At 46.5% G+C, this 27,166-nt stretch overlaps 1 protein-coding gene across 1 annotated transcript; it reads right to left on the bottom strand.

The window, feature by feature from the left end:
* Window positions 1-295: 295 nt before the first annotated feature.
* On the bottom strand, window positions 296-5,963 carry LOC148518959 (cyclin-dependent kinase 5 activator 1-like). The gene is made up of 2 exons (XM_088476796.1): window positions 5,770-5,963; window positions 296-1,133 (listed from the first exon to the last, which is right to left on the bottom strand). The coding sequence occupies exons 1-2, from the start codon at window positions 5,961-5,963 to the stop codon at window positions 296-298; spliced, it is 1,032 nt and encodes a 343-aa protein (XP_088332922.1).
* Between the last annotated feature and the right edge of the window lie 21,203 nt (window positions 5,964-27,166).

The following is a 27,166-nucleotide window of genomic DNA, read 5'->3' as shown; positions in this document are numbered from 1 at the left end:
TCTGAATCAGGCCCTCTGTCCTTATGAGACCTATCAAGCAAAATAATACACCAACCAATTTTATAGAAAAAAAACAAAAACATTTTATTGTAAATGCAACGATTATTATTAATACTGGAACTGATGGTGGAACTTGCAGTTTCAGCGAACATCCTGGAACTGATGGTGGAACTTGCTGTGTCATTGCATAGCCGGTACCTGATGTTTGTGATGGCACACAGCCTGGAGCCAATGGTGATGCTTGCTGTGTCGGCGATGATCCTGGAACTGATGGTGGAGTTTGATGGTAGGCTGTCTATGTGCTCTCCTGTCCACCCTCAGCTATGAGATCGACAAAGGTCTGGATGAAAAAATGGTGGTCAGCATGGAAGCACAGCATCTTTGCGCTCATGAAATCAATAAAGTAGAGGCAACAGTTCCAAAAGTCTTCCCTCGAGCTTTGCACTAAGAATGGCTTCATTGGATAGGAGGTCTCACTACCCATGTAGGCATGGGATATATAAAGACATGTGGATAGAAATGCCAGAAATTCTTGCTCACTGTCCAACTCTGATAGAACGAACTCTCGGCAGAGCATGTAGAGGAACACTACATTGGTCGGATTGATGAAGCCTTCTTCCTGCCAGTATCCAGTGAGAGACATGTCTATACTTGTTATCCATACAATTATATCTGTAAGTGACAGATTGTTCAGCTGGTGACACCTTCTACAGATGAACTCTGCAAAACAATTCAGGAGCCCGCTGGTGGATGCCAGCATCATTGTGCATTTTGGACTCGTGCACACTTTCTGGTCTTCAGCTGACTCAAAGACATTAGACGCAGGCTTCTTAGCAAAAGTATTGGGTGAGGCCTGTGTGAAGGTTGTTAAATCCACACAGGATAGAGAATGCTTCATACTTTCTCTGATGTGGTGGGTAACATTGGTTTCACCGCTTCTGCGTTGTCTCCTTTTAGTCATAAATCGCCTTAAGCGCCAGATGAGCGAATGTCTTTCAACTGATCTTCCAGTCTCGCTGTTCTCAACAGCAGCGCGATGGGTCCCATCTGATGCATCTTCCTTAGCTTGACCTGCCTTGCGGCAGCATCGGAGTGGGATACAATTCCACATTCCTATTCTTAATCCATGGTACCTGCAAGCAGAAATGTCTGCAGGAAGCAAATTCGGATTCGGTCTGTGGTCTGTGGTCACTCTGACTGCAGCAGGCAATCAGATAGGTACAATCCGTTTTCAGCACTTTGTGAAAGAAGCTGCCCGTTTGTAGACTAGGCAGCAACTGAGTCCAGGAGGCTATTGTCAGAGATGCTCTGCGTACAATGGGCATTGTGACACGGAATGATGTCTGTGATGCGTTACTTATGCTAATGAGCTACTGATAACATCTAGGTAATTCAAAAAGTGATGTAATGTGCTGGTCAAGTAGCAGCAGAAAACTATAGAAAACCAATGTAGCACTGATTATCTATGTACAGTGTGTAAATATTAAGTGTCATATAATTTTCTCACTACGGTAAGGGTGCGTACACGCTAGACAATTTTTTAAACGATATTGCCGATAATGTTACATCGTTATGACAAATTTTGTTTAATAGTCTAGTGTGTACGTGATATATTGTTAAGCAATCCTGCGAGTTATTAACGATATCCCCAGTCGTCTTTATGTGCAGTACAATCTGGGGATATATTGTTAGCGATGCCATGCTGCCGAATGCAGCTGGGCCCTGCTCCCCCCTCCCGCCGTCGTTCATCGTTGCCGGCATCAGGAAGTGTGTATGCATTTACCGATATTTCTGTACCCACCTTAAGTCTGTGGCACACAGGTAGCAAAAATCCATTTGAGTAAAACATTAAATTATAGTTTTTGAAATCCATTATAGCAATTACCTAAATCATTATCTCTGAGGCTCTGTGTGAGATTTTTATTTAATCCTAATAAACTGAAACCCCTTACAACAAACTGCTATTAAACCAAGATCCTATGAAGGGGGAAACTATTTACATTTCACTGACCAATAGAAAATTTCATTTATGTTGGCAGAAATTTGTCCTGACTGTGTTCTGTGTCTGCTTTAGCTTATACAACTGGACCCGTTACCTTAGATATTGGCCAAAGGTGAAAGTAAGTAGCTCTGCTTGCCGGCTAAAACTGCATAATTACAGTGAGTTTTATGTCCAGACCATACCGTGGCTTTGTCAACATAGTTGAGCAGCAAGCTCACCCTTCAGCAGCGTCTGTTTTGTCGAAGCTGGATTATTGGCTGAGACAAGATCAGTTTAAAATTGAATCGCAGCGACACCATCTTGCGACTGGCCGCAAGACGCCATTTTGCGAAATGGCCGCCTAAGTGCCATTTTAGATAAACTCACATTTTAGTACATGTGGCGATAATACCATTAGGATCATGCGAATGCATCTGTGACCATCACCATAGGTTATGGCGATTCACCAAAAGCCTATTTCATTACTTTACATATTATAAAGGATATATTCCAGAAATGGCTTTACAGTATTGCATTAGAGCAAGTGGCCAGGTGACAACTGGCTTGTGTAGATAAGCTTCCTGGATAGTGTTTGCCCTCACTACGGGTGGTCCGGCTAGAATACATTAGCAAGCTTCCTGCAATGACATGATTTCAAAGGCTAGAGTGTCACCTTAGGTCTGTCTCTTGCAGCTGGGATATTTTGCATTTTCACACAAGAGACCGGGAGAATAAAGAGTTTTTTTTCCTTTGAACACAGGAAACGTGGGGGCCTGCTGACAGAGGACATGTAGAACTATCTGGCCCAGCATGTCACGCTGCTAAGATGTTAGAGTCAAGTGCACCCATCTTCATACACACATTAATACGTCTTTATATCAAACCCTGAATACTCACACATTACATATTCACACATATGGTTTAATAAGCTTTAAAGTATATGATTTAAGTTGGTTCAGTTAGTTTAAATGCTGTGAAATAAAGATATTTGATAACTTAGGTTCTGTACATGATACGAAAGCAGTGTTTGGGTCCGTACTGATGTGTACTCTTTCAACAGAATTCCGGTACTATAAGTGTGGAGATCGCATCGTGCATTCGCAAGTTATGGATCACAGAACCTACAAGCAACAAAATGTTTTATTTCATGAACAACTGTTAGAATGTTATAGAGGGCGTAACTAGAAAGATCCCCAGCTGTTAGAGGCAGGGAGAGTCTATTTGAACCAGCCTGTTAAATGTGCTGTAACATATGCTTCTCCTCTGGGAACCAATGACATCAGCAAGAAACTTCCCCATTGTCCTGTTTATTCTGGGGGGGTATAAATATGTGTGGCTGAATGTTAGTTTTTAGTCTTCATGCTGAACGCTGTATGACTATGGGTCTCTTGCTGATGCCTATCTCTGGGTCCGGAAGCGCCTGCGTATGTATAATGTACTTGGGTCTGTATAATTTCCTTTTGCGCCTAAATTGTGTCTTGATCAATTGCGTGTAACTGACTGTACTTTTACTTGAATAATACTTTGTGCTTCGGAACCACATGTTCTGAGTCTGGAGTCTCTATTTATTGTATGATTGCGTACGCAAACTAGCGTCATCCTTAGAGGTTTATAAGAAGGATTTTAGAAGGTATAGGAAGGTGTGTATAGAGGTTCATTCTAATATTAACAGTTTTCACAGAGCCATAATTATACAGCGATGTGCCCTGATGTCTCCTCATCCAGGGGCACAGCTGTACACAGTAGAGGTGCAAATGAAACTGTCTGCTCTTGGATAGCACCGCTTTTGCATTTTAGATTCACATTAAGACTATTAATTTGCTGTTCATTGCTATGCTGGGGTTTCCTTATTCGTTTTCTTATTGTTTGCATTCTCCTGAACTCAATACCAGGATGAAGGTTAAATAAATTATAACCAGTGCGTGGTAGATTTTACCTAGGAGCTGCTGGGCCACAGCCCTTCCAGTAAAATCCACCACCCATAGGGCTCTATTTATTAACATTATTTTTACTAAAATAAAGTGAAAAAGGGTGTTTTCACACCCTTTTCACATTATTTTAGTTTCACCTGTATTTATTACAGGGCCATTGGAGTAGAATTAGTAAAATTCTACTCCAACCCCCAGTATCACTTATTTTTAGTAAAGCAGATCACATTTCCCATAATTGTAATGGGAAATGTGATCTGTGTGCAAGTTACTAAAAATAAATTGTAAAAAAATACCGGGGGAAGCCCTGTGATAATAACGCCACCTGGAGGTGGCGTTATCCAGGGTCTCCCCCGGTTGCCGGGCTCCCACTCTGCTCTAACAGGGAGAGCAGAGGCGGGAGCCGGTACCAGTAATCAGCTATGTGGTCTAAATAGACCGCAAGCTGATTGCTGTAAAAAAAAGAAAAAAAAAATTAAACATTTTTTTTTTCACTTACCTGAATCCAGGGACCGGTGATCGGGCCTCCGGTGATGGCTCCTCTCTGGTCAGCTGGTCTCCCACAGTGCACTGGGGCCCAGTCATCAGGTGATCGGGCCCCAGTGCAGTATCGGAGATCACCTGATCGGGAAGCTGGGAGAAGACCACCGGAGGCCAGGAGGATGCAGGTAAGTGTAATGAAGGGAGGGGGGGTCGCGGGGGGGGGAGGGGGGGTCGCGGGGGTCCGCGATCGCGGGGGGCGGGGCTTAGCGCCGGTGGGGGGGTAGTAGCGGTGGTCGGTCGGCGCATGCGCGTGCTCTTAGTCGCTATATTTTTTCCGAAAATACCGCGACTAGATTGCGGATGGGATCCGCAGGGACAGAGCTTTATCGCAAGCTCTGTCCCTGCAAGGGATTTATAGTAAATCCCTGTGATATTACCTGAATTCGCAATGCGAATTCACTCGGTAATATCACACTACAATCCGCATTCAGTATGCGGATTGTAGTAAATATAGCCCCAAGTCAGTAACCAGTGATCCCCCATTCTGTGCACTGGCAGGCTTGAACAGACCCATTAAAACACTCTTTGTTAATCACAGTCCAGGCAGGCAATCCCAAGGGGAGGTGTTTCCTGGGATGGCAAAGGGAGGAGAGGGATGATGTGGACTGCAGACCCCCCGGCCAGACAGGTAAGGAGCCGTCGCTGGTTATAACCCCTGCTGAGTAATTATTAAATAGCAAGTCGATTTGTTTGACTGCATCTTCACAATCACGATACACACGTACATAGGAATTGAGAAAGGGGTTCTGGATGATGACTTCTTGCATCTAAGGAGCTGTTCCTGTCCGTTGGCTTGTGATAGGTCGAGGTAGAAAACTTATTTTCTTCTTCAGGGTCCATAGGGGGTCCACAGGGTTGACCTTGGGGAATAGCTGGATCTGGATCCACGGGCACCACACAGTTAAAGCTTTAGCTACCAGGATGCTCTGGGTCCATCCTCCTCTATACCCTGCCCCCGAGCCACAGTCACCTCAGTTTTAGTTGGTGCACGGCCAGAGTCAGGTCACCGTTAGCAGCCCCTAAGCTTATTTTATGAGTTTTTTTATTTTAAACTTGTTAGAGCGGAAGTGTCGGACTGTCCATAGGACTTCCAAGCTGCCTCTCCTCCACCCCGCCGGCGCAGTAACACCAGTACAGATCTGGGGATCTTGGCAGGACCCCAGAGTCTGTGCTAGACGGACTCTGCAGGCTCCCAGGACTGCTGCCGGATCGACGGGGACAGGTAAGGATCGCGGGTCACCGCATTATGCAGTCTTCTGCTTCCGATCACTGGGGACAGACTGGAGGCGCTGGCAGTGGCGGCGGGCTCCCCCATACCCCGCACGTCCACTAGACCACCAGGGAACTTTGCCGGCAGCGGAAGCCAGCGTCGAGGGGTTAATAGCCAGCCATGGGAGGTAGCTTTCCCTGTTTGCGGCTCCACAGCTCAGCACGCCTTTCCGCTCTGGTCTGGCATCGCTGAGCTGCTCTTCTCCTACAGCCACACCTCCTCTGAGTTCTCCGGCTGCCATCTTTGGCAATAGGTGGCAGCGCAGATCTCCCAGGCGCGTGAGTGGACCGGTCCCCCTGTATACCTCTCATCTGCAGGGACAGTGTATACAGCACTATAGCCCTCCCAGACACTGAATCTGGGCAGGTAGATTGTAGTGGCAAGGTGCAGTGAGTATTACTTTCTACATGGTATGTGACTTTTGCTATCGCTGACTGTCTTGTGTTTTTTCTCTCTGTTTAAACTGTCAGTCTATGCCTATCCCTATCTCTCCCCTACAGCCCTGACAGATGTGTGTGGGAAGGGCTTTTCATTAATCTCATTTATATAAATTCAAGTATTTGTGAAGTCTGTCACATACAGTTGCGTGCTACACGGCACCATATCTGTGGACCTGTGTGTTGCATGCTTGTAGGTTCACTAGTTGTTCGCTACTGAACTTCCCAAAATATTTATATATATATAAATTTAGTCAGCCATGTCTGATACCGAGGTTAAGCGCTCCGCTGCTCCCACTCTGCTCTCCTGCAGGCGCTGCACTGCAGTGGTCGGTAAGGAGGATTTATCAAAGGATGGGCTGCATGTGAGCTGCTATGAGTTACCTGGTCCCTCCAACCCCCCAACTATGGGAAAGGACCCTACTTGGGCGGTGTTTTTATAGGTGCTGGCATCCATCGCGGATCGCCTTGCGGTCCCAGCTGTTCTCCCTCATATGGGGTTACCCCAAACAGCCATTCTTCCCTCTCAGGGTATCCTGCAATTATTGCAGTCTACTCCTGGGCCTCTGACTGTTGCTCCCTATCAGGGGTTACCGCTCTATATGCAGTCTCCTCCTTTGACTCAACAGTCTGTCACTCCCTTCCAGGGATTTCCGCAAGCTGGTCAGCCACCTTGGGTGAATGTGTTCTCCATTTCAGTCCAGAGTTTGGCGGCCTCATCTTCAGCCTTTCAGGCTCCCAGGAGGACTATGCTGCGGAGTGAAAAGCCTCAGAAGGAGTCTAAGCGCCATGTTATGTCTACGTTACTGTCAGACATGGATGCGTCCTCGGATTATGGGGAAATGCCTAGGGGCTCTGACTCTGATTTCCCTTGTCTGGGAAGTGGAACCTAGGTCTTCTATTAATGTGCCAACATTGGTAAGGGTGGTTCGATCCATTCTTGATATAGAGGATGACGTTCCGGCCCCTAAATCCAAATACCCGAATTTCAAACAGGCAAAAGTGACTTCAGCAGTTTTTCCTCTCTCTGAGCAGTTGACAGACCACATGGCGGAGGCCTGGCGCTCCAACCAAAATAAAATAATCTTTTTTTCTGTGTTTGTGTGCGAAATGTATGCGCAGTAGCCGCACCTACATCCTCAAAGCAGTAGCGATAAGCGTGCATCTGTCTGTTAAAGGGTGGTGTAACCCTCAAAGTGCGCTCCACAAAAAATAAAAAAAATTTTTTTTCTGTCTTTGTGAATTGTGTGGGCTGTAGCCGCACCTGCATCCTCAAAGCAGCAGCGACAAGCGTGCATCTGTCTGTTAAAGGGTGGTGTAACCCCCAAAGTGCACTCCAACAAAAATAAAACATTTTCTTCTGTGTTTGTGAATTGTGTGCACTGTACGTGCATCAACAAAGGAGCAGCGCCAAGCATGCGCCTGTGTCCCATAAGTATCTTAAAGGGTGGTGTAACCCCCAAAGTGTACTCAGCAAAAAATAAACAATTCTTTTTTTCTGTGTTTGTGTGCGAAATGTATGCGCAGTATTCGCACGTGCATCAACACAGCAGCAGCGCCAAGCATGCGCATGTGTCATAAGTCAAGGGCCGGTTTGGACATCTGGTCTGGACTGAAGGACGTGCCAACAATTTCTGACATGTCTACTGTCACTGCATATGATACTGTCACCATTGACAGAATGGTGGAAGATTACATCGGTGACAGCATCCAAGTAGGCATGTCAGACAGTCCATACCCTTACTGGCAGGAAAAAGAGGCAATTTGGAGGCCCCTGTACAAACTGGCTCTATTTTACCTGAGTTGCCCCCCCTCCAGTGTGTACTCCGAAAGAGTGTTTAGTGCAGCCGGGAACCTTGTCAGCGAAAGGCGTAGGACGTTGCTTCCACAAAATGTGGAGAAGATGATGTTCATAAAAATGAATTATCAACTCTTCCAGAGAGACCAGCCTCCAGAACGTACAGAGGGACCTGTGGTGGTGAATTCCAGCGGGGACGAATTAATACTCTGTGAGGATGAGGATGTACACAACACTGAAGAGGGTGAGGAATCAGTGAATGAGGAGGATGAGGACGACATCTTGCCTCAGTAGAGCCAGTTTGTGCAGGGACAGATTAATTGTCAGCTTGTTTTGTGGGGGCCCAAACGAACCAATCATTTCAGCCACAGTCGTGTGGCAGACCCTGGCGCTGAAATGATTGGTTTGTTAAAGTGTGCATGTCCTGTTTATACAACATAAGGGTGAGTGGGAGGGCCCAAGGACAATTCCGTCTTGCACCTCTTTTTTTTCTTTGCATTATGTACTGTTTGGGGCCTAGTTTTTCAAACTGCCATCCTGTCTGCCACTGCAGTGTCACTCCTAGATGGGCCACGTGTTTGTGCCGCCCACTCGTGCCGCTTAGCATAATCATCCAGCTACCTCGGTGCAACCTTTTGAACATAAAAACACTATTGTGAGGTGTTCAGAATAGACTGGAAATTAGTGGAAATTAAGGTTATTGAGGTTAATAATAGCATAGGAGCAGAAAAATCCACAAATTCTGTGATTTTAGCTGTTTTTATGCTTTTTTTAAAAAAAATACAGATCCAAAACACAGAACCCAAAACACGGAAGGGTGGTTTTGGCAAAACCAATCCAGATCCAAAACACGAAGAAAGATCCAGATCCAAAACGAAAACACAAAATAACGAAAAGTGGCCGGTGCACACCCCTAATATATATATATATATATATATATATATATACACACACAAAATGCAGTCAGGTGGCACTTACTGCACCACACGGATTTCAATATCCCGATACCTTCCGAGAGAACCCAGTCATATGTAATCCACCATATACACCACTGTTGGCGACAGGTTTTAAAACAGCACTTGACACAGGTAGTAAATTTCGATACGTTGGAATACTGTGCCAAGATATATATAGTTCAATGGTCTAGGAAATAAGGAAATATGGAAATAACTTACACAGTTATAACGGCTAAAGTAGTCAATGTTCCAGTTATTTATATAACCAGATATATCCTAAAGACAGTAGATAACTAAAACGTCGACTAGTATAGCTGCTGTAGCTGCAAGATATGCAAACATATATCCCTATTAGGGGTGTGCACCGGCCACTTTTCGTGTTTTGTGTTTTGGTTTTGGATCTGGATCTTTCTTCGTGTTTTGGATCTGGATTGGTTTTGCCAAAACCACCCTTCCGTGTTTTGGGTTCTGGGTTTTGTGTTTTGGATCTGTATTTTTTTTTTAAAAAGCATAAAAAAAGCTAAATTCACAGAATTTGTTGGTTTCTCTGCTCCTATGCTATTATTAACCTCAATAACCTTCATTTCCACTCATTTCCAGTCTATTCTGAACACCTCACACCTCACAATAGTGTTTTCATGTCCAAAAGGTTGCACCGAGGTAGCTGGATGACTATGCTAAGCGACACGAGTGGGCGGCACAAACACGTGACCCATCTAGGAGTGACACTGCAGTGGCAGACAGGATGGCAGTTAGAAAAACTAGGCCCCAAACTGTACATAATGCAAAGAAAAAAAAGAAGTGCAAGATGGAATTGTCCTTGGGCCCTCCCACCCACCCTTATGTTGTATAAACAGGACATGCACACTTTAACAAATCAATCATTTCAGCGCCAGGGTCTGCCACACAACTGTGGCTGAAATGATTGGTTCGTTTGGGCCCCCACAAAACAAGCTGGCAATTAATGTGTCCCTGCACAAACTGGCTCTACGGAGGCAAGATGTCATCCTCATCCTCCTCATCCACCGATTCCTCACCCTCTTCAGTGTGTACATCCTCATCCTCACAAAGTATTAACTCGTCCCCACTTGAATCCACCACCACAGGTCCCTCTGTACCTTCTGGAGGCTGGTCTCCCTGGAAGAGCTGATAATTCATTTTGATGAACATCATCTTCTCCACATTCTGTGGAAGCAACCTCCTACGCCTTTCGCTGACAAGGTTCCCGGCTGCACTAAACACTCTTTCGGAGTACACACTGGAGGGGGGGCAACTCAGGTAAAATAGAGCCAGCTTGTACAGGGGCCTCCAAATTGCCTCTTTCCTGCCAGTACAGGTATGGACTGTCTGACATGCCTACTTGGATGCTGTAACCGATGTAATCCTCCACCATTCTGTCAATGGTGACAGTATCATATGCAGTGACAGTAGACATGTCAGAAATTGTTGCCAGGTCCTTCAGTCCGGACCAGATGTCCAAACTTGGTCCTGCCTGCCCTGCATCACCGCCAGCGGGTTGCTTAGGATACCTAAGTTTTTTCCTGGCAGCCCCAGTTGCGGGAGAAAATGAAGAAGGAGCCGTTGACGTGTCACGTTCAGCTTCAGCTGACAGTGTGTTCACCAGCAGGTCTTTGCACCTCTGCAGGCTTGTGTCGGCTGGAAAGAGAGACACCACATAGGCTTTAAACCTAGGATCAAGCACGGTGGCCAAAATGTAGTGGTCTGATTTCAACAGATTGACCACCCTGGAATCCTGGCAAAGCGAATGAAGGGCTTCATCCACAAGTCCCACATGCCGAGCGGAATCGCTCCGTCTTAGCTCCTCCTTCACTTTCTCCAGCTGCTTCTGCAAAAGCCTGATGAGGGGAATGACCTGACTCAAGCTGGCTGTGTCTGAACTGACTTCACGTGTGGCAAGTTCGAAGGGCTGGAGAACCTTGCACAACACGGAAATCATTCTCCACTGCGCTTGAGTCAGGTGCATACCCCCTCCTTTGCCTATGTCATAGGTGGATGTATAGGCTTGTATGGCCTTTTGCTGCTCCTCCATCCTCTGAAGCATATAGAGGGTTGAGTTCCACCGCGTCACAACCTCTTGCTTCAGGTGATGGCGGGGCAGGTTCAAGAGTGTTTGCTGGCGCTCCAGTCTTCGGCACGCAGTCGCTGAATGGCGAAAGTGGCCAGAAATTTTTTGGGCCACCCAAAGCGTCTCCTGCACGCCCCTGTCGCTTTTCAGAAAATTCTGCACCACCAAGTTTATTGTGTGAGCAAAACATGGGACGTGCTGGAATTTGCCCAGATGTAATGCCCGCACAATATTGGTGGCGTTGTCAGATATCACAAATCCCCAGGAGAGTCTAAGTGGGGTAAGCCACTGGGCGATGATTTCCCTCAGTTTCTCTAAGAGGTTGTCGGCGGTGTGCCTCTTACTGAAACCGGTGATACACAGCGTAGCCTGCCTTGTAACGAGCTGGCGTTTCTGAGATGCTGCTACTGGTGACGCTGCTGCTGTTGCTGCGTAAGGTGATACATCTACCCAGTGGGCTGTCACAGTCATATAGTCCTTAGTCTGCCCTGTTCCACTTGTCCACATGTCCGTGGTTAAGTGGACATTGTGTACAACGGCATTTTTCAGGACACTGAGGACACTTTTTCTGACGTTTCTGTACAGTCTCGGTATCGCCTGCCTAGTGAAGTGGAATCTAGACGGGATTTGGAACCGGGGACACACTACCTCCATCAATTGTCTAAATCCCACTGCACTAATGGCGGATACCGGACGCACGTCTAACACCAACATAGCAGTCAAGGCCTCAGTTATACGTTTTGCTTCAGGATGACTGCTGTCGTACTTCATCCTCCTCGCTAAGGACTGTTGGAGGGTCAATTGTTTAGTAAAAGTAGTGGTGTTCCTACTTCCTCTCTGGGATGATGAACGACTCCCAGCAGCAGCAACAGCAGCAGCGGCAGCAGTAGGCGTAGCAATGCAGGATCCTCCAGAGGAATCCCGGATAGGAGAGTCAGTCATGCCAGTGACATGGCCTGCAGGACTACTTCCGATCCTGACTAAGGAGGAAATTGACGAGGAGGGAGTTGACGGTGTGGTTTGCAGGCGCTTGGATACAACAGGACAACGGGATTTAGGTGTCCCTGGACTGCTTACGGTCTTAGCCAAAGTTTCTGAACTTGACAGTAACTTTTTATGAACGCGCTGCAGGTGCCGTATAAGGGAGGATGTTCCTAGGTGGTTGACGTCCCTACCCCTACTTATTTCACCTTTACATATGGTACATATGGCAAGACAGTTGTTGTCCGGATTTGGATAGAAATATTGCCAGACCAAAGAGGTGGAATGTTTGGTCTTCTGCCCAGGCATGACCGTGATGGGCTTTTTCATCCCACGGACAACAACTGTCTCCCCCGGAGCCTGATTTAAACAAACCACATCACCATCAGAATCCTCCTCGCCAACTTCCTCCTCAGCGCCAGCTACACCAGTATCCTCATCCTGTTGTACTTCAACAGTGACATCTTCAATTTGCATATCAGCAAGTGGACTGTGGGTGCTCCTTTCAGCACTTGCAGGGGGCGTGCAAATGGTGGAAAGAGCCACCTCTTCCCGTCCAGTGCTGGGAAGGTCAGGCATCGCAACCACCACCACACTTGGACTCTCCTTGGGGATTTGTGATATCTTCTTAGAAAGCACAGTTCTTCGCTGTGCTTTTGCCAGCTTAACTCTTTTGATTTTTTTAGTGGGAGGAGGGCTTCCATCGTCATGTGAAGCTGAACCACTAGTCATGAACATACTAGGGATCGACCTTAGCCGTTCCTTGCCACTCCGTGTCGTAAATGGCATATTGGCAAGTTTACGTTTCTCTTCAGCTGATTTAAATGTCTTTTTCAAGGTCATTTTCCTGAACTTTGCCATTTGGGATTGTATGTGCCCTCTACTATGACATTGGGCATCGGCCTTGGCAGACGACGTTGATGGCATGTTATCGTCTATGTCATGACTAGTGGCAGCAGCTTCAGCACTAGGAGGAAGTGGTTCTTGATCTTTCTCTATTTTATTTTTATCGGAGAAAGTTTGGTCCTCCATTTATGTTATATCGATTTGATATATACGTGCGGCTAAACACAGAAAATAATTTTTTTTTTGGTTTGGACTGGAGTGTACTTTGTGGGTTACAGCACCCTTTAACGGTCAAGCCAGCCGGCCCTTTACTTATGACACAGGCGCACTCTTGGCACTACTTTGTTGATGCACGTGCGGCTACTGCGCACACAATTCACAAACACAGAAAATAATTTTTTTTTGGTTTGGACTGGAGTGTACTTTCGGGGGTTACAGCACCCATAACGGTCAAGCCAGCCGGCCCTTTACTTATGACACAGGCGCACGCTTGGCACTACTTTGTTGATGCACGTGCGGCTACTGCGCACACAATTCACAAACACAGAAAATAATTTTTTTTTGGTTTGGACTGGAGTGTACTTTCGGGGGTTACAGCACCCATTAACGGTCAAGCCAGCCGGCCCTTTACTTATGACACAGGCGCACGCTTGGCACTACTTTGTTGATGCACGTGCGGCTACTGCGCACACAATTCACAAACACAGAAAATAATTTTTTTTTGGTTTGGACTGGTGTACTTTCGGGGGTTACAGCACCCTTTAACGGTCAAGCCAGCCGGCCCTTTACTTATGACACAGGCGCACGCTTGGCACTACTTTGTTGATGCACGTGCGGCTACTGCGCACACAATTCACAAACACAGAAAATAATTTTTTTTTGGTTTGGACTGGAGTGTACTTTCGGGGGTTACAGCACCCTTTAACGGTCAAGCCAGCCGGCCCTTTACTTATGACACAGGCGCACGCTTGGCACTACTTTGTTGATGCACGTGCGGCTACTGCGCACACAATTCACAAACACAGAAAATAATTTTTTTTTTGGTTTGGACTGGAGTGTACTTTGGGGGTTACAGCACCCTTTAACGGTCAAGCCAGCCGGCCCTTTACTTATGACACAGGCGCACGCTTGGCACTACTTTGTTGATGCACGTGCGGCTACTGCGCACACAATTCACAAACACAGAAAATAATTTTTTTTTGGTTTGGACTGGAGTGTACTTTCGGGGGTTACAGCACCCTTTAACGGTCAAGCCAGCCGGCCCTTTACTTATGACACAGGCGCACGCTTGGCACTACTTTGTTGATGCACGTGCGGCTTCTGCGCACACAATTCACAAACACAGAAAATAAATTTTTTTTTGGTTTGGACTGGAGTGTACTTTGGGGGTTACAGCACCCTTTAACGGTCAAGCCAGCCGGCCCTTTACTTATGACACAGGCGCACGCTTGGCACTACTTTGTTGATGCACGTGCGGCTACTGCGCACACAATTCACAAACACAGAAAATAATTTTTTTTTGGTTTGGACTGGAGTGTACTTTCGGGGGTTACAGCACCCTTTAATGGTCAAGCCAGCCGGCCCTTTACTTATGACACAGCCGCACGCTTGGCACTACTTTGTTGATGCACGTGTGGCTACTGCGCACACAATTCACAAACACAGAAAATAATTTTTTTTTGGTTTGGACTGGAGTGTACTTTCGGGGGATACAGCACCCTTTAACGGTCAAGCCAGCCGGCCCTTTACTTATGACACAGGCGCACGCTTGGCACTACTTTGTTGATGCACGTGCGGCTACTGCGCACACAATTCACAAACACAGAAAATAATTTTTTTTTTGGTTTGGACTGGAGTGTACTTTGGGGGTTACAGCACCCTTTAACGGTCAAGCCAGCCGGCCCTTTACTTATGACACAGGCGCACGCTTGGCACTACTTTGTTGATGCACGTGCGGCTACTGCGCACACAATTCACAAACACAGAAAATAATTTTTTTTTTGGTTTGGACTGGAGTGTACTTTCGGGGGTTACAGCACCCTTAACGGTCAAGCCAGCCGGCCCTTTACTTATGACACAGGTGCACGCTTGGCACTACTTTGTTGATGCACGTGCGGCTACTGCGCACACAATTCACAAACACAGAAAATATTTTTTTTTTTGGTTTGGACTGGAGTGTACTTTCGGGGGTTACAGCACCCTTAACGGTCAAGCCAGCCGGCCCTTTACTTATGACACAGGCGCACGCTTGGCACTACTTTGTTGATGCACGTGCGGCTACTGCGCACACAATTCACAAACACAGAAAATAATTTTTTTTTTGGTTTGGACTGGAGTGTACTTTCGGGGGTTACAGCACCCTTAACGGTCAAGCCAGCCGGCCCTTTACTTATGACACAGGCGCACGCTTGGCACTACTTTGTTGATGCACGTGCGGCTACTGCGCACACAATTCACAAACACAGAAAATAATTTTTTTTTGGTTTGGACTGGAGTGTACTTTCGGGGGTTACAGCACCCTTTAACGGTCAAGCCAGCCGGCCCTTTACTTATGACACAGGCGCACGCTTGGCACTACTTTGTTGATGCACGTGCGGCTACTGCGCACACAATTCACAAACACAGAAAATATATTATTTTTTTAGCACTTGGGGGGAGCACCCCTGATGGACAGAGCACCCCCTGGACAACACTACAGCACTCCTTTAGGACTGGGACACTGCACAGGACTTTGGAGTGGACACAGCCCCTATGGAGAACTGACTGCACAACACAGTCCAGCCAGCCCCTATGGACTTTGAAGTAGTGGACACAGCCCCTATTAACAACAGCAGCACAGCACAACACAGCCAGCCCCTATGGACTTTGAAGTAGTGGACAACAACAGCACTACACTACACTACACTACACAGCCCTAACTCCCACCCTCCCTCTTCACTGTCCACAGCCGAGTGAGAAAATGGCGCCGACGCGGGTACCTTATATAGGATCCAAAACCCGTGAGACTCGGAAGGCGGGATGATGACGTTTTGCCTCGATTTCAGATCCGAGTCAGGCGGGAAAAGTCGAGCCTGACTCGGATCGGACTCGGATCGGGGGGGCTCGGGGGGGTTCGGATTACAGAAATCCGAACCCGCTCACCCCTAATCCCTATATATCACAATACAACTTTTAAAATCTTTGGTCAGTATCAGAGAACTCCCAGATGGAGCATACCTTTTAGAGGCATTGCACTCAGGCTCCAGGACACAGACACGGACACCAGGTTCCTAAACAGCTTCAGCCTGTCTCCGAATAGCAGCAGTAGCTGCTGCACAGTTCAGTCACTATCACGGACACCAGCAGCCCCTCACTACCTTCATGGAGCTCAGATAGTTGCTGGTTTTGGGCATCATGGTAGGAGTAGTGGTGCTCGAGTGACGTCATGTGGCACTCATAAGGAGCCCTATAACTGTGTGCAGTGCACTGAGGGCTTATGAAGCCTTCCACTACTCCACAAGTATTATGCCCGGCGATACTTGAACCGTCGGTGGGTGGGCAAGTGGAAGTACAACATTACAATTTCATTGAGCGGGTCTTGGGCTGCTAGTTACCAGACTTTGGCCTGTCGCTGGCAGCACATGCATCGGCGGTGTGTTGCGTCCTCCAGTGGTAGCGCCAGCCCTGTATATTATAGAAAGATACACACATTATATATATATATATATATATAGTGTATATACAAATAAATATTCAAATATATATATATATATACTAGGGGTGAGCGGGTTCGGATTTCTGAAATCCGAACCCCCCCGAGCCCCCCCGATCCGAGTCCGATCCGAATCAGGCTCGATTTTTCCCGCCTGACTCGGATCTGAAATCGAGGCAAAACGTCATCATCCCGCCTTCCGAGTCTCGCGGGTTTTGGATCCTATATAAGGTACCCACGTCGGCGCCATTTTCTCACTCGGCTGTGGACAGTGAAGAGGGAGGGTGGGAGTTAGGGCTGTGTAGTGTAGTGTAGTGTAGTGCTGCCGTTGTCCACTACTTCAAAGTCCATAGGGGCTGGCTGTGTTGTGCTGTGCGGCTGTTGTTAATAGGGGCTGTGTCCACTACTTCAAAGTCCATAGGGGCTGGCTGGACTGTGTTGTGCAGTCAGTTCTCCATAGGGGCTGTGTCCACTCCAAAGTCCTGTGCAGTGTCCCAGTCCTAAAGAGGTGCTGTAGTGTTGTCCAGGGGGTGCTCTGTCCATCAGGGGTGCTCCCCCCAAGTGCTAAAAAAATAATATATTTTCTGTGTTTGTGAATTGTGTGCGCAGTAGCCGCACGTGCATCAACAAAGTAGTGCCAAGCGTGCGCCTGTGTCATAAGTAAAGGGCCGGCTGGCTTGACCGTTAAAGGGTGCTGTAACCCCCGAAAGTACACTCCAGTCCAAACCAAAAAAAAATTATTTTCTGTGTTTGTGAATTGTGTGCGCAGTAGCCGCACGTGCATCAACAAAGTAGTGCCAAGCGTGCGCCTGTGTCATAAGTAAAGGGCCGGCTGGCTTGACCGTTAAGGGTGCTGTAACCCCCGAAAGTACACTCCAGTCCAAACCAAAAAAAAAATTATTTTCTGTGTTTGTGAATTGTGTGCGCAGTAGCCGCACGTGCATCAACAAAGTAGTGCCAAGCGTGCGCCTGTGTCATAAGTAAAGGGCCGGCTGGCTTGACCGTTAAGGGTGCTGTAACCCCCGAAAGTACACTCCAGTCCAAACCAAAAAAAAAATTATTTTCTGTGTTTGTGAATTGTGTGCGCAGTAGCCGCACGTGCATCAACAAAGTAGTGCCAAGCGTGCGCCTGTGTCATAAGTAAAGGGCCGGCTGGCTTGACCGTTAAGGGTGCTGTAACCCCCGAAAGTACACTCCAGTCCAAACCAAAAAAAAAATTATTTTCTGTGTTTGTGAATTGTGTGCGCAGTAGCCGCACGTGCATCAACAAAGTAGTGCCAAGCGTGCGCCTGTGTCATAAGTAAAGGGCCGGCTGGCTTGACCGTTAAAGGGTGCTGTAACCCCCAAAGTACACTCCAGTCCAAACCAAAAAAAAAATTATTTTCTGTGTTTGTGAATTGTGTGCGCAGTAGCCGCATGTGCATCAACAAAGTAGTGCCAAGCGTGCGCCTGTGTCATAAGTAAAGGGCCAGCTGGCTTGACCGTTAAAGGGTGCTGTAACCCCCAAAGTACACTCCAGTCCAAACCAAAAAAAAAATTATTTTCTGTGTTTGTGAATTGTGTGCGCAGTAGCCGCACGTGCATCAACAAAGTAGTGCCAAGCGTGCGCCTGTGTCATAAGTAAAGGGCCGGCTGGCTTGACCGTTAAAGGGTGCTGTAACCCCCAAAGTACACTCCAGTCCAAACCGAAAAAAAATTATTTTCTGTGTTTGTGAATTGTGTGCGCAGTAGCCGCACGTGCATCAACAAAGTAGTGCCAAGTGTGCGCCTGTGTCATAAGTAAAGGGCCGGCTGGCTTGACCATTAAAGGGTGCTGTAACCCCCGAAAGTACACTCCAGTCCAAACCAAAAAAAAAATTATTTTCTGTGTTTGTGAATTGTGTGCGCAGTAGCCGCACGTGCATCAACAAAGTAGTGCCAAGCGTGCGCCTGTGTCATAAGTAAAGGGCCGGCTGGCTTGACCGTTAAAGGGTTCTGTAACCCCCAAAGTACACTCCAAACCAAAAAAATATATATTTTCTGTGTTTGTGACTTGTGTGCACTGTGGCTGCACGTGCATCAACAAAGGAGCAGCGCCAAGCGTGCGCCTGTGTCCCATAAGTAAAGAGCCGGCTGGCTCATTTCTTAAAGGGTGGTGTAACCCACAAAGTGCACTACTCTCCAGCAAAAATAAAAAAATATTTTCTGTGTTTGTGTGCGCTTTAGCCGCACGTATATATATCAATATAACATAAATGGAGGACCAAACTTTCTCTGATAAAAATAAAATAGGGAAAGATCAAGAACCACTTCCTACTAGTGCTGTTGCTGCTGCTGGGAGTTGTTCATCATCCCAGAGAGGAAGTAGGAACATCACTACTTTTACTAAACAATTGACCCTCCAACAGTCCCTAGCGATGAGGATGAAGTACGACAGCAGTCATCCTGAAGCAAAACGTATAACTGAGGCCTTGACTGCTATGTTGGTGTTAGACGTGCGTCCGGTATCTGACATTAGTGCAGTGGGATTTAGACAATTGATGGAGGTAGTGTGTCCTCGACTCCAAATCCCGTCTAGATTCCACCTGCATCCTCAAAGCAGCAGCGACAAGCGTGCGTCTGTCTGTTAAAGGGTGGTGACACCCTCAAAGTGTGCTACACAAACAATTAAAATATTGTTCTTTTTTTTTCTGTCTTTGTGAAATGTGTGGGCTGTAGCCGCACCTGCATCCTTAAAGCAGCAGCGACAAGCGTGCGTCTGTCTGTTAAAGGGTGGTGACACCCTCAAAGTGTGCTACACAAACAATTAAAATATTGTTCTTTTTTTTTCTGTCTTTGTGAATTGTGTGGGCTGTAGCCGCACTTGCATCCTCAAAGCAGCAGCGACAAGCGTGCGTCTGTCTGTTAAAGGGTGTTGTAACTCTCAAAGTGCTCCAAAAAATCAAAAAATTTTTTTTAATGTGTTTGTGACTTGTGTGCGATGTAGCCACACTTGCATCCTCAAAGCAGCAGCGACAAGCGTGCGTCTGTCTGTTAAAGGGTGCTGACACCCTCAAAGTGTGCTACACAAACAATAAAAATATTCTTCTTCTTTTTTCTGTCTTTGTGAATTGTGTGGGCTGTAGCCGCACCTGCATCCTTAAAGCAGCAGCGACAAGCGTGCGTCTGTCTGTTAAAGGGTGGTGTAACTCACGAAGTGCTCCAAAAAAAAAAAACTATTTTTTTAATGTGTTTGTGACTTGTGTGCGATGTAGCCGCACTTGCATCCTCAAAGCAGCAGCGACAAGCGTGCGTCTGTCTGTTAAAGGGTGGTGACACCCTCAAAGTGTGCTACACAAACAATAAAAATATTCTTCTTTTTTCTGTCTTTGTGAATTGTGTGGGCTGTAGCCGCACCTGCATCCTTAAAGCAGCAGCGACAAGCGTGCGTCTGTCTGTTAAAGGGTGGTGACACCCTCAAAGTGTGCTACACAAACAATTAAAATATTGTTCTTTTTTCTGTCTTTGTGAATTGTGTGGGCTGTAGACGCACCTGCATCCTTAAAGCAGCTGCGACAAGCGTGCGTCTGTCTGTTAAAGGGTGGTGACACCCTCAAAGTGTGCTACACAAACAATTAAAATATTGTTCTTTTTTTTTCGGTCTTTGTGAAATGTGTGGGCTGTAGCCGCACCTGCATCCTTAAAGCAGCAGCGACAAGCGTGCATCTGTCTGTTAAAGGGTGGTGACACCCTCAAAGTGTGCTACACAAACAATAAAAATATTCTTCTTCTTTTATCTGTCTATGTGAATTGTGTGGGCTGTAGCCGCACCTGCATCCTTAAAGCAGCAGCGACAAGCGTGCGTCTGTCTGTTAAAGGGTGGTGACACCCTCAAAGTGTTCTACACAAACAATTAAAATATTGTTCTTTTTTTTCGGTCTTTGTGAAATGTGTGGGCTGTAGCCGCACCTGCATCCTTAAAGCAGCAGCGACAAGCGTGCGTCTGTCTGTTAAAGGGTGGTGTAACTCTCAAAGTGCTCCAAAAAATAAAAAACTATTTTTTTAATGTGTTTGTGACTTGTGTGCGATGTAGCCGCACTTGCATCCTCAAAGCAGCAGTGACAAGCGTGCGTCTGTCTGTTAAAGGGTGGTGACACCCTCAAAGTGTGCTACACAAACAATAAAAATATTCTTCTTTTTTCTGTCTTTGTGAATTGTGTGGGCTGTAGCCGCACCTGCATCCTTAAAGCAGCAGCGACAAGCGTGCGTCTGTCTGTTAAAGGGTGGTGACACCCTCAAAGTGTGCTACACAAACAATTAAAATATTGTTCTTTTTTTTTCAGTCTTTGTGAAATGTGTGGGCTGTAGCCGCACCTGCATCCTTAAAGCAGCAGCGACAAGTGTGCGTCTGTCTGTTAAAGGGTGGTGACACCCTCAAAGTGTGCTACACAAAGAATAAAAATATTCTTCTTCTTTTTTCTGTCTTTGTGAATTGTGTGGGCTGTAGCCGCACTGGCATCCTCAAAGCAGCAGTGACAAGCGTGCGTCTGTCTGTTAGAGGGTGGTGTAACCCTCAAAGTGTGCTCCACAAACAATAAAAATATTCTTTTTTTTTTCTGTCTTTGTGAATTGTGTGGGCTGTAGCCGCACTTGAATCCTCAAAGCAGCAGCGACAAGCGTGCGTCTGTCTGTTAAAGGATTACATCGGTGACAGCATCCAAGTAGGCATGTCAGACAGTCCGTACCTGTACTGGCAGGAAAAAGAAGCAATTTGGAGGTCCCTGTACAAACTGGCTCTATTTTACCTGAGTTGCCCCCCCTCCAGTGTGTACTCCGAAAGAGTGTTTAGTGCAGCCGGGAACCTTGTTAGCGAAAGGCGTAGGAGGTTGCTTCCACAAAATGTGGAGAAGATGATGTTCATAAAATGAATGATCAACTCTTCCAGGGAGACCAGCCTCCAGAACGTACAGAGGGACCTGTGGTTCCAGCAGGGACGAATTAATACTCTGTGAGGATGAGGATGTACATAACACTGAAGAGGGTGAGGAATCTGTGGATGAGGAGGATGAGGACGACTTCTTGCCTCCGTAGAGCCAGTTTGTGCAGGGACAGATTAATTGCCAGCTTGTTTTGTGGGGGCCCAAACGAACCAATCATTTCAGCCACAGTTGTGTGGCAGACCCTGGCGCTGAAATGATTGGTTTGTTAAAGTGTGCATGTCCTGTTTATACAACATAAGGGTGGGTGGGAGGGCCCAAGGACAATTCCATCTTGCACCTCTTTTTTTTCTTTGCATTATGTACAGTTTGGGGCCTAGTTTTTCAATGCCATCCTGTCTGCCACTGCAGTTTCACGCCTAGATGGGTCACGTGTTTGTGCCGCCCACTCGTGTCGCTTAGCATAGTCATCCAGCTACCTCGGTGCAACCTTTTGGACATAAAAACACTATTGTGAGGTGTGAGGTATTCAGAATAGACTGGAAATGAGTGGAAATTAAGGTTATTGAGGTTAATAATAGCATAGGAGCAGAAAAACCTACAAATTCTGTGATTTTAGCTGTTTTTATGCTTTTTTTCAAAAAAATACAGATCCAAAACACAAAACCCAAAACACGGAAGGGTGGTTTTGGCAAAACCAATCCAGATCCAAAACACGAAGAAAGATCCAGATCCAAAACCAAAACACAAAACACGAAAAGTGGCCGGTGCACACCCCTAATATATACACACACTATGTGTATACATATATATTCAAGCAAGATACATAAATATACACACACATAATCAATGTATATACATATATGTATTATAATTATGTGTATATATTTAAAAATATATATATTTAAAAAAGAATATATATATGTGTGTGTGTGTGTGTGTGTGTATATATATATATATATATATATATATATATATATATGAGTATCCACAACAGGGAAGAACAGCACACCAAATAAATGCCAAAAGAATGTTTAAAAAGAAAGCATGTCAAAAAATGCTATAGACCAGGAGCCACATATTAAAGTGCAAAGCAGTGCATATTGAACTTATCCAATCCAAGCCGCTTGTGTAGCTCTCTGGCTGCAGAAATATGTCCTAATGAATGGACAGCCTGACGGCCGTTTCGGTGCTGGGACACACCAACGTCATGGGGCACCTCATCAAGTGAGGTATACAGCCCATAAAGTAGGTTTACTTTATGTAGATCAATAGGATACACCTCCTGCGTAGTTACTAACAAACCAAAGCCACTCACCTGTGTAAAAATGCTGCACATCCCGCGTATGTGAAGTGACGCATAGCAGCACGGAAGTACCAACTTCCGGGTGAGTCACGTATGTACACTAAAGCATATCACGTGACTTACATGCGTTCCAAGTTTACGGAAGTAAAAGATCAGCTGTGTCCACTGTGGACCGCACAGCTGATCTGTTAATAATATATAAGAATGCATAGTGCTGCGCGATCTAAATCTCAAAAGACGGAAAGCATTAAAAGCTAGAAAGATTACAGTGGGGGCTGTGGATACCAGCAATGCGCGGAAGGTGCATCCAACAAAATATGATTATCTATATACAGTGTGTAAATATTAAGTGTCATATAATTTTCTGACTACGGTAAGGGTGCGTACATGCTAGACGATTTTTTAAACGATATTGCCGATAATGTTACATTGTTATGACAATTTTGTTTAATAGTCTATTGTTAACGATGAGCAATCCTGCGAGTTATTAACGATATCCCCAGTTGTCTTTATGTGCAGTACAATCTGGGGATATATTGTTAGCGATGCCGTGCTGCCGAATGCAGCCTGGCCATGCTCCCCCCTCCCGCCATCGTTCATCGTTGCCGGCATTGGCAAGTGAGTATGCATTTACCGATATGTGTGTACCCACCTTAAGTCTGTGGCACCCAGGTAGCAAAATCCATTTGAGTAAAACATTAAATTATAGTTTTTGAAATCCATTATAGCAATTACCTAAATCATTATCTCTGAGGCTCTGTGTGAGATTTTTATTTAATCCTAATAAACTGAAACCCCTTATAACAAACCGCTATTAAACCAAGATCCCATGAAGGGGGAATCTATTTACATTTCACTGACCAATAGAAAATCTAATTTATGTTGGCAGAGATTTGTCCTGACTGTGTTCTGTGTCTGCTTTAGCTTATACAACTGGACCCGTTACCTTAGATATTGGCCAAAGGTGAAGGTAAATAGCTCTGCTTGCCGGCTAAAACTGCATAATTACAGTGAGTTTTATGTCCAGACCATGCCGTGGCTTTGTCACCATAGTTGGGCAGCAAGATCACCCTTCAGCAGCGTCTGTTTTCACAGAGCCATAATTATACAGCCCTGATGTCTCCTCATCCAGGGGCACAGCTGTACACAGTAGAGGTACAAATGAAACTGTCTGCTCTTGGATAGCACAGCTTTTGCATTTTAGATTCACATTAAGACCATTAATTTGCCGTTCATTGCTATGCAGGGGTTTCCTTATTCGTTTTTTTATTGTTTGCATTCTCCTGAACTCAATACCAGGTTGAAGGTTAAATGAATTATAACCAGTGCGTGGTAGATTTTACCTAGGAGCTGCTGGGCCACAGCCCTTCCAGTAAAATCCACCACCCATAGTCAGTAACCAGTGATCCCACATTCTGTGCACTGGCAGGCTTGAACATTCCCATTAAAACACTCTTTGTTAATCACACTCCGGGCAGGCAATCCCAAGGGGAGGTGTTTACTGGGATGGCAAAGGGAGGAGAGGGATGATGTGGACTGCAGACCCCCCGGCCAGACAGGTAAGGAGCCGCTGCTGGTTATAACCCCTGCTGAGTAATTATTAAATAGCAAGTCGATTTTTTTGATTGCATCTTCACAATCACTACAGATACGATACACACATACATAGGAATTGAGAAAGGGGTTCTGGATGATGGCTTCTTGCATCTAAGGAGCTGTTCCTGTTCGTTGGCTTGTGATAGGCGAGATAGAAAACTTATTTTCTTCTTCAGGGTCCATAGGGGGTCCACAGGGTTGACCTTGGGGCATAGCTGGATCTGGATCCACGGGCACCACACAGTTAAAGCTTTAGCTCCCAGGATGCTCTGGGTCCATCCTCCTCTATACCCTGCCCCGGAGCCACAGCCACCTCAGTTTTAGTTGGTGCCCGGCTGGAGGCGGGTCACTGTTAGCAGCCCCTAAGCTTATTTTATGAGTTTTTTTAATTTTAAACTTGTTAGAGCGGCAGTGTCGGACTGTCCATAGGACGTCCAAGCTGCCTCTCCTCCACACCGCCGGTGCAGCGATGCCAGTACAGATCTGGGGATCTTGGCAGGACCCCAGAGTCTGTGCTAGACGGACTCTGCAGGCTCCCAGGACTGCTGCCGCATCGACGGGGACAGGTAAGGATCGCGTGTCACCGCTTTATGCAGTCTTTTGCCTCCGATCACTGGGGACAGACTGGAGGCGCTGGCAGTGTCGGCGGGCTCCCCCATACCCCGCACATCCACTAGACCACCAGGGAACTTTGCCGGCAGCGGGAGCCAGCATCGAGGGGTTAATAGCCAGCCATGGAAGGTAGCTTTCCCTGTTAGCGGCTCCTCAGCTCAGAGCGCCTTTCCACTCTGGTCTGGCATCGCTGAGCTGCTCTTCTGCTCTTAGACGGCACTCACGAGACTTTAAATCATTTCAAAGAATGAACATAACACCAGTCGGCCTGTAATCAATGTTTCAGGGATATGACCCTTTTATCAAGACTTACATATATACTGAAAAGACTGAGAATAAATACCTGTGTGTGGCACCCAACTATGGGACAGGACCCTCCTTGGGCGGTGTTTTTATAGGTGCTGGCCTCCATCATGGATCGCCTTGCGGGCGCAGCTGTTCTCCCTCATATGGGGTTACCCCAAACAGCCATTCTTCCCTCTCAGGGTATCCTGCAATTATTGCAGTCTACTCCTGGGCCTCTGACTGGTGCTCCCTATCAGGGGTTACCGCTCTATATACAGTCTCCTCCGGTGACTCAACAGTCTGTCATTCCCTTCCAGGGACTTCCGCAAGCTGGTCAGCCACCTTGGGTGAATGTGTTCTCCATTTCAGTCCAGAGTTGGCGGCCTCATCTTCAGCCTTTCAGACTATGCTACGGAGTGAATAGCCTCTGAAGGAGTCTAAGCGCCATGTTATGTCATCCAAATCTACGCAACTGTCAGACACGGATGCGTCCTTGGATTATGGGGAAATGCCTAAGGGCTCTGACTGATTTCCCTTGTCTGGGAAGTGGAACCTAAGTCTTCTATTAATGTGCCAGCATTGGTAAGGGTGGTTCGATCCATTCCTGATATAGAAGATGACATACCGGCCCCTAAATCCAAATACCCGATTTTCAAACAGGCAAAAGTGACTTCAGCAGTTTTTCCTCTCTCTGAGCAGTTGACAGACCACATGGCGGAGGCCTGGCGCTCCAACCAAAATAAAATAATCTTCTTTTTTTCTGTGTTTGTGTGTGAAATGTATGCGCAGTAGCCGCACCTGCATCCTCAAAAGCAGCAGCGAAAAGCGTGCGTCTGTCTGTTAAAGGGTGGTGTAACCCCCAAAGTGCACTCCAACAAAAATAAAACATTTTCTGTGTTTGTGAATTGTGTGCACTGTACGTGCATCAACAAAGGAGCAGAGCAAAGCGTGCGCCTGAGTCCCAGAAGTCTGTTAAAGGGTGGTGTAACCCCCAAAGTGCACTCAACAAAAAATAAACAATTCTTTTTTTCTGTGTTTGTGTGCGAAATGTATGCGCAGTAGCCGCACGTGCATCAACACAGCAGTAGCACCAAGTGTGCGCCTGTGTCATAAGTCAAGGGCCAGTTTGGACATCTGGTCCAGACTGAAGGACGTGCCATCAATTTCTGACAAGTCTACTGTCACTGCATATGATACTGTCACCATTGACAGAATGGTGGAGGATTACATCGGTGACAGCATCCAAGTAGGCATGAAGCCTATGTGGTGTCTCTCTTTCCGGCTGACACAAGCCTGCAGAGGTACAAAGACATGCTGATGAAAACACTGTCAGCTGTAGTGGAACGTGACACGTCAACAGCTCCTCCTTCATTTTCTCCTGCAACTGGGGCTGCCAGGAAAAAACTTAGGTATCCTAAGCAACCCGCTGGCGGTGATGCAGGGCAGGCAGGACCAAGTTTGGACATCTGGTCCAGACTGAAGGACCTGGCAACAATTTCTGACATGTCTACTGTCACTGCATATGATACTGTCACCATTGACAGAATGGTGGAGGATTACATCGGTGACAGCATCCAAGTAGGCATGTCAGACAGTCCGTACCTGTACTGGCAGGAAAAAGAGGCAATTTGGAGGCCCCTGTACAAACTGGCTGTATTTTACCTGAGTTGCTCCCCATCCAGTCTGTACTCCGAAAGAGTGTTTAGTGCAGCCGGGAACCTTGTCAGCGAAAGGCGTAGGAGGTTGCTTCCACAAAATGTGGAGAAGATGATGTTCATAAAAATGAATTATCAACTCTTCCAGGGAGACCAGCCTCCAGAACGTACAGAGGGACCTATGGTGGTGGATTCCAGTGGGGACAAATTAATACTCTGTAAGGATGAGGATGTACACAACACTGAAGAGGGTGAGGAGTCAGTGGATGAGGAGGATGAGGATGACATCTTGACTCCATA

This window comes from Taudactylus pleione, unplaced genomic scaffold, assembly GCF_031769625.1.
Source record: "Taudactylus pleione unplaced genomic scaffold, aTauple2 ptg000195l, whole genome shotgun sequence".
In the NCBI taxonomy this organism is placed as follows: Eukaryota; Metazoa; Chordata; class Amphibia; order Anura; family Myobatrachidae; genus Taudactylus; species Taudactylus pleione.
This window is presented reverse-complemented; position numbering and strand designations above follow the sequence as displayed.

What these genes read in the sequence shown, in the direction of transcription:
- LOC148518959 (XM_088476796.1), bottom strand. Translation starts at nt 5,963, where the DNA reads ATGGCAGCCGGAGAACTCAGAGGAGGTGTGGCTGTAGGAGAAGAGCAG. An exon ending in TGGTCTAGTGGACGTGCGGG is followed by an intron (nt 1,134 to 5,769) that starts GTATGGGGGAGC and finishes TTCTGCTTGCAG; the next exon opens with GTACCATGGATTAAGAATAG.